We start from the raw sequence: 12,754 nt of genomic DNA, 5'->3' as shown, positions 1-12,754 counted from the left end.
CAATTAATCTTAAGTTTGGCCTTTGCATTTATTTATTTATTTATTTTTGAAAATTCTGTTTATGGTCTGGTAACATCTTTTCTCTATGGTGAACTTTATTTTGAAGAATATGTAGTACTTCTTCATTACTTGAACATCTGCCCTTCAAGTCATCTATTCTTTTGGTGATACTTTGCATTGAATTTTTAATTTGGTTTTTTGATTCTTGCATTTTGAGAATTTCTGATAGATTTTTCTTTACAATTTTTATTTTCTTATTGAATTGTCTTTTACTTTTTATGTCTTCGTGTGATTTCACTCCTTACATCATCTTTTATCTGATAGATCAGTTGAACTATAAACTTTATGAATTTCTTCTCTGACATTTCCTCTACTGTGGTTTTTCTGAAATTTGCTGTTGTGTCTTTCTGGTTTGTTTGGGATGCTTTGTTCGCTTGCTTGTTCATTTTGTTTGTTTGTCTACTAATGCATCTAAATGAGTCTGAAGCACCAGAGCTTCTGGTCTATGAATTTCTTGTGATCTTGTAGATATCCTGTGCCTCACAGATTAGGGGGGAGCCAAATAATTGCAAACAATGCATAACAATGTGTACAATGCATAACACTAACTTGAACACTTACTTTTTATTTTCACACAATGTTAATTGGCACAATAAACAAAAATGTATCAGTTTTTGTCAGTAAAAACGAAAGTACTCATAAATTATATCTTTCATAAAATCAAAGAATAGGCATTTCCTGTGGTTTCAGTTGTATTACTTGTTGCTGTGGTGGCATCTGGAATTTTAAAAACCAATTAGTGTTATGAGAAGTTAAGAAAAAGTTCATTAAGAGGAAAGAAGCAATGGGGATTTGTAGTTTCAAGATACAAATAGGGCAGATAGAGAGGTGATGTAGGATGTGTTGTTTATGAGGGGGAAGGAGGAAAAACTAAGAAGTGAAAAATTAAAGAGAAAAGAGAGAATAATGGAATTTTACTATTAGTAAGAGAAAAGAGAGAAATAGAAACAAAGGGAAATAAAAGTTTTGAAACAGAATACAAAAATCAATTCAAATATGCTAATTGAAAACTTTAATCCTCAAAAACAGAGTAAGAAAAAATAACTGAGAATGCTAGAAATGAAAAAGCAGAAACAAATATGTACATGTACAAGTGTGTAAATGTGCATCATATATGCATAAGTACACATTGAAAAACTTAAAAAAAACACAGGAGTGTCACTAAGAGTATGTTCTTGTTGTCTTGTGAGTCTTTACATCTCTCAGCTTCCCTTCTCCATGGAATGATATGGGGAGCTGTGAGAGGTGCTGTCAGCTTGCACCTCCAGAGTATAGGTTATGCTGGGTTCTACAAGATGTTCTCAGGGGAGGCATTAAGGTCTGGTCTTTGCCCCAGGTGTTTTATTGCATGGAAAGTTAATGGGCATAAATGAATCAGTGAACCTTTTGGAGTACACTGCACTCTTCTCCCCAGGGCTACACTCATGAGAGGGGAAGCCAGTCCTTCACCAGTTTTGTTTCTCAAGGGTACTGTTCTTTCTGGCCTCCTGAGATTTTTCCCAAAGCACCAAGCTCCATCAGTCCTGCTCATTCAGATTTTTAAGACACTGCCACTGGTCCTGGGCACTGTTGTGTCAAAGGAAGAGAGGAAGGAAGGCTCTCTTCAGCTTCTCTGACTTGCATGTTGGAAAGGAAAACTGCTGCCCATGCCAGAAATTTTTCTAATTTGCTAGGCTCAGTTTAAATCTTGTGCCTGGTGTCTGCCAGATTCATGTATCGGACTGAGCCCCATATGAATCTAAGTTCCCAGTTTGAATTGGTGCTGCTGTAGTGAAAATGTCCAAACACGTCTCCAGCTTCAGCTCCCCAAGAATAGCATGCAGACTAGGGGTGACATTCATGCAGCAGTTTAATGAATAGAATAGCTCCTGGGTCTGCCCAGAGCCAGCTTGACCCTCTTGTCCCGTGTTCTGCGTGCCAAGACTGTCTGCAACATATTATTATTATTATTATTATTATTATTATTATTATTATTACTATTACTACTGCTACTACTACTACTACTACTACTAGTAATAGTTTTAGGTGGACACAATATCTTTATTTCATTTTTATGTGGTGCTGAGGATTGAACCCAGTGCCTCATGCATGCTAGGTTTGCATTCTACCACTGAGCCACAACCCTAGCCTTTTGTATGCAGCACTTTTTACTCTTTCTTGTCCTTGTGTACTGACTTCCCTCACTTCTGTCAGAACCTAAGCTCCAGTTCTGTTTCTCATATTTGTCTAACCCACCCTAAATTACCAATTTTTCCAAGGTTCTCTTTCCAATATTGAGTATCAGTGACATTCTTTTATGACCCACCTCACAGAGAAGCAGTTTTCTCACTCTCTGAGTCCCATGTAATGGAGCTGTGAGAAAAGTCACTTCTTGCTAATCCACCATTGTGTCTCCCCTTGTTTGACACTGTTATCTTTATGTTACTAAATTTGACAATGATTATGTTTTCTTTCATCTTGAAGCTTTTATTAAGGGTTATGGTTATGGGACCAACAATTTACTTTTAAGTGTCAAATTTTTATTATTCCTTCATTTCTTTTTTGCGTTTATAAGTACAAAGTAGGAGACATAAAAATTGTTAATGCATTTACTTGCCTGTCAAAAATACAATTAATAATAATTATAAAAATTTATTCAGATATGAGCCTGTAGGAATATTTTATAATAAAATATCAGAGTCATAATCTTTTAATATTTTACATTTCTTCTATTGATTAAATATATATTTTATATTTTCTTTAATAGTGAAAGAAAGTTCTAAAATGACTCTTTAGAGTCATCTAAAAGGTATGCATTTATAGATTAAAAAAATTATCTACTAAGTGGTGAGTGAAGATAAAAGGATTGTTGAGTGTTCTAGTCTGGGACAGACATCACATTCAGTTAACACTTGTTTTCTAAAGTTGTCTTACAAAGACTTTGAAAGTGTCCTTGCTATTATAACCTGTTAATTACTAATGATGCAGCTATCATTCATAAGGTTGACAATTTGTCCCATATTCACTTAATTAATAAATATCAGGCCTGTGGTTAGACTGTAGCCTTACATAGCTGAAAAATCCATTGTAGTGCCTCACTCTACAGATTGATACCAAGATGTATTATCAATTCTATATCATCAGTTCAGAAATTCAAAGGCAGTTGTGTGTTAACTGATTTACATTTTACCTGTGAAGCCTGGTTATAGTCCAAGAAATTTGTCCTGACATTTTTGACAGTTCCACTTATAACCATTTTTTTAATACATCAAAACTTTTATGGAAAATCTCACAGATCTATGGCCACATGGTTTTCTAATAAACAAGATCAGGCAAATACTGGAGAGATTATTTTTCTTGAATTGAAGAATACCATTGTTTAGATAATGTAGTATTAATTATATTAATCCTTAGAGGACATTCTGATTTCTATATTTTCTGATTTTCTTGTCAGTTATCCTTCAATTACTTCCCCTATTCATTTTAGAAAGACTTTTTATAATGTTTTTTCCTTCTTCTATGACTATAATCTTTTCTTTAATATCTATTTTTATTGTCTGTTTTGTTCTCTTGATGTTTTTGTTTTATTTTGTCAATTGAATATTATTTTTTCTGTTCACAGAAGCAAAAATTCAGAGAATTTCAGAATTTTAAGGAATTTCAGCAACTAGTCAAAGTACCCTCTAGTCTTTCATCATGTGTTTGACAGGCTGGCCAAATAATGGATTCCCAGAGGAAGGGGGACATTTAGATAATATTCAGGGAAACAGAGGTACAAATATCAAGACTCTGCTTTTTCTGGCAGTCTTTCTCTTTGAGTGTCTGAGTGCCTGTAAATATTTTAAAGTGCTTGCTAGTTATGTGGACCTGAATAAAGTGAAACTTCTTTAGGAAAAATTTATTTCATAATTTGTTTTAATGCGTCTGACAGAAGTATTCTAAATTATACATATATATATATTACATATATATATATATATATATATATATATACACACATACATACACACATATAGACACATATATGTATATATCTGTATTCTGAATATATATATATGCATATATATATATTTTTTTGTATATATATATATATATATATATATATATATATATATATATATATACTTTTTAACTTTAAAAAAAATTTAAAAGATTCAGGGAGCTCTTTGCACTATTTTTGAGTAAAGGCAAGTAATAGGATATTTTTATTGGTGATTTCCATGCTGAAGAACAATGACAGCCATTTTCAAGCCATCTTGCTAATTATTATAAAGAGAGGGGACTCTGCATCTTGCTACCTTGTCTTCGATTATCAGAAGTTTGTTTCAGTTCAGGTGAGGAAAAAAAAATATCAGCCATTATTTGGGTTTTAAGTTCAGCCTTCAAGCCAGGCAATTTTCTTTTTTTTTTTTCACTGTTTATTTATTTATTTATTTACTTTTATTGGTTGTTCAAAACATTACAAAGCTCATGACATATCATCTTTCATACATTTGATTCAAGTGGGTTATGAACTCCCATTTTTACACCAAATACAAATTGCAGAATCACATCGGTTACACATTCACATTTTTACATAATGCCATATTAGTGACTGTTGTATTCTCCTACCTTTCCTATCCCCTACTATCCCCCCTCCCTTCCCCTCCCATCTTCCCCCTCTACCTCATCTGCTGTTGTTCAATTCTCTCCCTTGTTCCCCCCCCCCCGTTTCCCCTCACAACCTCTTATATGTAATTTTGTGTAACATTGAGGGTCTCCTTCCATTTCCATACAATTTCTCTTCTATCTCCCTTTCCCTCCCACCACTCTTCTCTGTTTAATGTTAATCTTTTCCTCATGCTCTTCCTCCCTGCTCTGTTCTTAGTTGCTCTCCTTATATCAAAAAAGACATTTGGCATTTGTTTTTTAAGGATTGGCTAGCTTCACTTAGCATAATCTGCTCTAATGCCATCCATTTCCCTGCAAATTCCATGATTTTGTCATTTTTCAGTGCTGTGTAATACTCCATTGTGTATAAATGTCACATTTTTTTATCCATTCATCTATTGAAGGGCATCTAGGTTGGTTCCACAGTCTAGCTATTGTGAATTGTGCTGCTATGATCATTGATGTGGCAGTATCCCTATAGTATGCTCTTTTTTTTTTAATGCATGACCTCACTTTATTTATTTTTTTTATTTTTATTTTTATTTTTTTTAATTTTTTATTGTTGGTTGTTCAAAACATTACAAATTTCTTGACATATCATATTCCACACTTTGATTCAAGTGGGTTATGAACTCCCACCTTCACCCCATACACAGATTGCAGAATCACATCAGTTACACATCCATTGATTTACATATTGCCATACTAGTGTATGTTGTGCTCCGCTGCCTTTCCCATCCTCCACCATCCCCCCTCCCCACCTCTCCCCTCCCCTCCCCTCCTCTCTCTCTACCCCCTCCACTGTATAACCCTGAGGGTCTCCTTCCATTTCCAAGCAATTTCCCTTCTCTCTCCCCTTCCCTCCCACCTCTCATCCCTGTTAAATGTTAATCTTCTTTTCATGCTCTTCGTCCCTACTCTGTTCTTAGTTACTCTCCTTATATCAACGAAGACATTTGGCATTTGTTTTTTAGGGATTGGCTAGCTTCACTTAGCATAATCTGCTCTAATGCCATCCATTTCCCTGCAAATTCTATGATTTTGTCATTTTTTAATGCAGAGTAATACTCCATTGTGTATAAATGCCACATTTTTTTTATCCATTCATCTATTGAAGGGCATCTAGGTTGGTTCCACAGTCTTGCTATTGTGAATTGTGCTGCTATGAACATCGATGTAGCAGTGTCCCTGTAGCATGCTCTTTTTAGGTCTTTAGGGAATAGACCAAGAAGGGGAATAGCTGGGTCAAATGGTGGCTCCATTCCCAGCTTTCCAAGAAATCTCCATACTGCTTTCCAAATTGGCTGCACCAATTTGCAGTCCCACCAGCAATGTACAAGTGTACCCTTTTCCCCACATCCTCGCCAGCACTTGTTGTTGTTTGACTTCCTAATGGCTGCCAATCTTACTGGAGTGAGATGGTATCTTAGGGTGGTTTTGATTTGCATTTCTCTGACAGCTAGAGATGTTGAGCATTTTTTCATGTACTTGTTGATTGATTCTATGTCCTCCTCTGAGAAGTGTCTGTTCAGGTCCTTGGCCCATTTGTTGATTGGGTTATTTGTTATCTTATTGTTTAATTTTTTGAGTTCTTTGTATATTCTGGATATTAGGGCTCTATCTGAAGTGTGAGGGGTAAAAATTTGTTCCCATGATGTAGGCTCCCTATTTACCTCTCTTATTGTTTCTCTTGCTGAGAAAAAACTTTTTATTTTAAGTCCCATTTGTTTATTCTTGTTATTAACTCTTGGGCCATGGGCGTCCTATTAAGGAATTTGGAGCCCGACCCCACAATATGTAGATCGGAGCCAACTTTTTCTTCTATCAGGTGCAGAGTCTCTGATTTGATATCAAGCTCTTTGATCCATTTTGAGTTAACTTTTGTGCATGGTGAGAGAAAGGGGTTCAGCTTCATTTTTTTGCATATGGATTTCCAGTTTTCCCAGCACCATTTGTTGAAGATGCTATCCTTCCTGCATTGCATGCTTTTAGCCCCTTTATCAAATATAAGAAAGTTGTAATTTTGTGGATTGGTCTCTGTGTCCTCTATTCTGTACCACTTGTCCACCTGCCTGTTTTGGTACCAGTACCATGCTGTTTTTATTACTATTGCTCTGTAGTGCAGTTTGAAATCTGGTATCGCTATACCTCCAGATTCACACTTCCTGCTTAGAACTGCTTTTGCTATTCTGGGTCTTTTGTTTTTCCATATGAATTTCATGATTGCTTTATCTATTTCTACAAGAAATGCCGTTGGAATTTTGATTGACATCGCATTAAACCTGTAGAGAACTTTGGGTAATATCACCATTTTGATGATGTTAGATCTGCCTATCCATGAACAGGGTATATTTTTCCATCTTCTAAGATCTTCTTCTATCTCTCTCTTTAGGGTTCTGTAGTTTTCATTGTATAAATCTTTCACCTCTTTTGTTAGGTTGATTCCCAAGTATTTTATTTTTTTTGAGGATATTGTGAATGGAGTGGTTTTCCTCATTTCCATTTCAGAAGTTTTGTTGCTGATATACAGGAATGCCTTTGATTTATGCGTGTTGATTTTATTTCCCACCACTTTGCTGAATTCATTTATTAGTTGTAGTAGTTTCTTTGTATACCCTTTTGGATCTTCTAGGTATAGAATCATGTCAACCGCAAATAGTGATAATTTAAGTTCTTCTTTTCCTGTTTTTATGCCTTTAATTTCTTTTGTCTGTCTAATTGCTCTGGCTAGTATTTCAAGAACTAAATTGAATAGAAGTGGTGAGAGAGGGCATCCCTGTCTTGTTCCAGATTTTAGAGGGAATGCCTTCAGTTTTTCTCCATTTAGAATGATGCTAGCCTGAGGCTTAGCATATATAGCTTTTACAATGTTGAGGTAAGTTCCTGTTATCCCTAGTTTTTCTAGTGTTTTGAACATAAAGGGATGCTGTACTTTGTCGAACGCTTTTTCTGCATCTATCGAGATGATCATATGGTTCTTATCTTTAAGTCTATTGATGTGGTGAATAACATTTATTGATTTCCGTATATTGAACCAGCCTTGCATCCCAGGGATGAATCCTACTTGATCATGGTGCACAATTTTTTTGATATGCTTTTGTATTCGATTCGCCAGGATTTTATTGAGGATTTTTGCATCTAAGTTCTTTAGAGATATTGGTCTGTAGTTTTCTTTCTTTGAAGTGTTTTTGTCTGGTTTTGGGATCAGTGTGATGTTGGCCTCACAGAATGAATTTGGAAGAGCTCCTTCTTTTTCTATTTCTTGAAATAGCTTGAAAAGTATTGGTATTATTTCTTCTTTGAAGGTTTTGTAAAACTCCGCTGTATACCCATCCGGTCCAGGGCTTTTCTTGGTTGGTAGTCTTTTGATGGCTTCTTCTATTTCTTCCTGTGTTATTGGTCTGTTTAAATTGCGTGTGTCTTCCTGACTCAATGTGGGCAGATCATATGACTTAAGAAATTTATCGATATCTTCACTATGTTCTATTTTATTGGAATATAGGGTTTCAAAATACTTTCTAATTATCTTCTGTATTTCTGTGGTGTCCATTGTGATATTGCCTTTTTCATCCCGTATGTTAGTAATTTGAATTCTCTCTCTTCTTCTCTTCGTTAGCGTGGCTAAGGGTCTGTTGATCTTATTTATTTTTTCGAAGAACCAACTTTTAGTTTTATCAATTTTTTCAATGTTTTTTATTTGTTTCAATTTCGTTGATTTACGCTCTGATTTTAATTATTTCTTGTCTTCTACTACATTTGCTGTTGTTTTGTTCTTCATTTTCTAGGGTTTTGAGATGAAGTGTGAGTTCATTTATTTGTTGGTTTATTCTTTTTTTGAGGAATGAACTCCAGGAAATGAATTTCCTTCTTAAAACTGCTTTCATTGTGTCCCATAGATTCTGGTATGTTGTGTCTGTATTGTCGTTTATCTCTAAGAATTTTTTGATTTCCTCCTTTATATCCTTTGTAACCCATTGATCATTCAGTAACATATTGTTCATTTTCCAGGTGATGCAGGATTTTTCCTTCCTTTTTTTATCATTGATTTCCAGTTTCATTCCATTATGGTCAGATAAGGTGCATGGTATTATCTCCACACCTTTATATTTACTAAGAGTTGCCCTATGGCATAATATATGGTCTATCTTTGAGTAAGATCCATATGCTGCTGAGAAGAACGTGTATGCACTTGATGATGGTTGATATGTTCTATATATGTCGGTTAAGTCTAGGTTATTGATTGTGTTATTGAGTTGTATAGTTTCTTTATTCAGCTTTTGTCTGGAGGATCTGTCTAATGGAGAGAGCGGTGTGTTGAAGTCACCCATAATTATTGTGTTGTGGTCTATTTGAGTCTTGAACTTGAGGACAGTTTGTTTTGTGTACGTTGCAGCACCATTATTTGGTGCATACATATTGATAATTGTTATGTCTTGTTGGTGGATGGTTCCTTTTAACAGTATATAGTGTCCTTATTTATCCTTTTTGATTAACTTAGGTTTGAAGTTGCTTTTATTCGATATGAGTATGGCCACTCCTGCTTGCTTCCGAGGGCCATGTGAGTGGTATGATTTTTCCCAACCTTTCACCTTCAGCCTGTGTATGTCTTTTCCTATCATATGAGTCTCCTGAAGGCAGCATATTGTTGGATCTGTTTTTTTAATCCAGGTTACTAGCCTATGTCTCTTGATTGGCGAATTTAAGCCATTAACATTTAAGGTTACTATTGAAATATGGTTTGTACTTCCAGTCATGTTTATTTATTTATTTATTTATTTTAGTTTGCCTAGTTTTTCCTCTTTGGTTATTTTTATCCCCCTTTACTGAGATACCTCCCACTGTTAGTTTTGGGTGCTATTTTTCAATTCCTCTTCTTGTAGTATTTTGCTCAAAATGTCTTGCAGTGCTGGTTTTCTGGCTGCAAATTCTTTTGACTTTTGTTTATCGTGACATATTTTAATTTCATTGTCTAATCTGAAGCTTAATTTTGCTGGATACAGTATTCTTGGTTGTAATCCATTATTTTTCAGCATTTGAAATACGTTGTTCCAGGATCTTCTCGCTTTCAACGTCTGTGATGAAAAATCAGCCGTTAACCTAATTGGTTTACCCCTGAATGTAATCTGCCTCCTTTCTCTCATAGCTTTTAATATTCTCTCCTTGTTCTGTGTGTTGGATATCTTCATAATTATGTGTCTTGGAGTTGGTCTATTATGGTTTTGAATGTTTGGGGTCCTGTAGGCTTCCATGATTTAAGCCAGGCAATTTTCAAGAATAAATTATTCTCAGGTTCTGCTGATGTATTGGCTTCACTCTGAATTGGAACTAAGAGTACCCTCATAGAATATTTCATAGTTTCGGAGCTGTAGAGGCAGAAAGAAGTAAATATGAGTATTTTTATTTTTTAAAAAACGGAGGTCATATTTTAATTATATTAATCAAGAAACACCATTTAATAAATTATACCTAAACTTTAAACAGTTTACTTTAAAAAGAAAATGACTCACCTATTTTTGTTTTACATTTTTGCTCTAAAGATCTACCAAAAAAACTCATCCAGGTGATTCCTGCTTTGCAGTGGATGAGGAGATCTATGATGCTCATATTAAGGTAAAGTGATCTTTTGTGAAATGTATGTTCTTGGTGTGAATTTTGTGTTTTAATGTATTAATGCTGGAAACTTAGATATATTTTTCTGACATTTTATATGAAAATTTGCTAAGAAGAATGTATTTTAGAGAATTATGTTGATTTAAAAAATGTTTTTGTATCAGTGTTCTCTCAAGAGTGTCTTGGGGATGGAAGAAAAGATAGGCTGGGAAATACGTTGTGACAGACAAATTAGGAAGAGCTTTCTAACTGCAGAGGAAATATGATTTTTAGTCAACGATTTTTTGGGTCAGTTTACATTATTGTGTCTTTTAAATTGTACTTACGTGACTTACAATACTTGTGCCTAAATTAATTTTTATAGAATCATAGAATTTCCCTGGTGGTTTTAGCTTGTAATATATAACATGCATGGCAAGTAGATTTTCTTTTTTGACTTGAACCCTGGATATTTTTGTACCTTAACATTTAGTGAAACCTTTTTTCCTCTATTTCTATCCTTTGCTCTGTATTTACACTAAAGTAATATTGGGAATTGTGGCAACTCAGAATTCTAGAATCTATATATATATTTTTTAAGAGAGAGAGAGAGAGAATTTTTTTTAATATTTATTTTTCAGTTTTTGGTGGACACAACATCTTTGTTTCTATGTGGTGCTGAGAATCGAACCTGGGCCGCACGCATGCCAGGCAAGTGCGCTACCGCTTGAGCCACATCCCCAGCCCTAGAATCTATATCTTAACACTTGTATTAAAAAGGGCTTCCATATCTATACTTTCTGAGTCTTTCCACTAAAGATAAAACTAATTAAAAAAAAGTATAAGTAAATAGCAGAAAGATCAGTAGACCAGAAGGAAATACTAGGGTCTGAATTAGACCAAATTATATTCTATGCTTTTATAATTATATCCTAGTATATAACTTCTACTGTGATGTATAACTGAAAAGAACCAATATAAAATAAAAATAAATAATTTAATGAACCTTTTCTAAAAATTTTCTCTTCATCTAATTAAAGAGTAGATGGTCTATGCAAAGTAATAACCAGTTCTGGAAGCAGAGACTCTCAATAATTATATGGTAATACTTGAGTTTCCCAGATTTTTTTTTCACTATAGTTTCTTAAAATATTCAAATACTTATGTCACATTCTGAAATTTCAAATTTTAGATGTTTCTATATTTATTTATTTAAATATTCATTGTAAAACTCTACAAATTTTGTGAACTATTCCAAGTTAGGAAATATATTTGCAAATATTTTGTAGCACGTAAAATAAGGTTTCAAATGTAAAATACTTCTTTTTTTTTTGAAATGACTTGAATTTTATTTCAGTCATGAAGAGCTAAATATTATGTGAGTAAGAATGGTGTAATTTTTATTTTGGGGAAAACAATGTGTAGAGCTATCATACTGTGTTCTATTTAGAATGCTATTATTCATAACTTAACCGAGCTCATTTGACCTGGAGAAATGCACCGTTTCTAAAAGCTGGTGTTATATATATTGTTGAACATGAATAAAAGTGGAGAAAATAAATTTCTACATAATTAATCATCCTATGTAATATAATGTGCATGATATAACTAGTAATTAAGTCTACTGAATTCAAAAATATATTTTAAGTTTTCATTCTCTTTTAATATATGGGATGTGAAAGTTTGAGTAAGTTATCTCAAATTGATGTCATAAAGGAGGAATAAACAAGTTAGAGTAATGTCATAAATATGAAAGTAGGAACCAGAATATCCTTCAAGCCTGGTCTTCAGATGAAAATTTGCTTGTTTCTACCTTTTAAGTATTTTATTGTTTTATATCTTATTATTTTGTTAACTTAATTATATGAAGGTACTATGATAAAAAGAGCATACATCTCTTTCTAAAACAATGACTTACTCCAATTCTTAATATTTCCTTGCAGAATACATCTCTTCAGTGTCTATTCATTGTGCCATCTCTGTCACTGTGGTTTGTTTATTGAGTTAATGTTTCTGTTTAGCAGCTCTGTGTGGTTTATATTCATTGATATCATCTCCACAAGATTGCTTTCATCATTTCTTTTTTTCTTGGAAGGATCAAAATTTGTATAATCATTTATCTTCAGCTATTTGACACATAGGAACAATGTGTCACATTTTTCCATAGGATGGACAAAACTTATACTGTTTATGAATCCAATCAATCTTATTTAATAGATAACTCTAAAAGCTCATATCTTATGAGCTTTCTCCTTAAGAGGTAATTCATGCCAATATAAGTCATAAAAACATTGAAATATCACATATAATTTCTCATATTATTAGTCTTTTTCAAAAGTACTCTAAATACAGATGACTACCATTTTTATCCTACATCATTCAGTTTAAGAAAATAGTATAATGGATTTCAGTATTTGTGTAACAATCAGTTGGATATAAGTGGAGTGACATTTTGGAGATCTCTGTGTCATGACTC

At 33.8% G+C, this 12,754-nt stretch overlaps 1 protein-coding gene across 4 annotated transcripts in view; it reads left to right on the top strand.

Moving 5' to 3' along the window:
* LOC124105659 (uncharacterized) overlaps window positions 1-12,754 on the top strand; it is a 64,844-nt gene that overhangs the window by 24,420 nt on the left and 27,670 nt on the right. For all 4 annotated transcript variants that reach the window (XM_058585175.1, XM_058585174.1, XM_046462873.2 and 1 more), the window contains exon 2: window positions 10,227-10,299. In XM_058585175.1, the coding sequence (XP_058441158.1) occupies window positions 10,227-10,299 (73 nt within the window). The remainder of the gene's footprint in view (window positions 1-10,226; window positions 10,300-12,754) is intronic.

The sequence above is a fragment of the Marmota monax genome, unplaced genomic scaffold (genome assembly GCF_021218885.2).
Source record: "Marmota monax isolate L192 unplaced genomic scaffold, Marmota_monax_Labrador192_F-V1.1 WCK01_AAM20220418_F8-fsc00638, whole genome shotgun sequence".
Taxonomy (NCBI): domain Eukaryota; kingdom Metazoa; phylum Chordata; class Mammalia; order Rodentia; family Sciuridae; genus Marmota; species Marmota monax.
The sequence above is the reverse complement of the archived record's forward strand: the minus strand, read 5'-3'. Positions and strand labels throughout refer to the sequence as shown.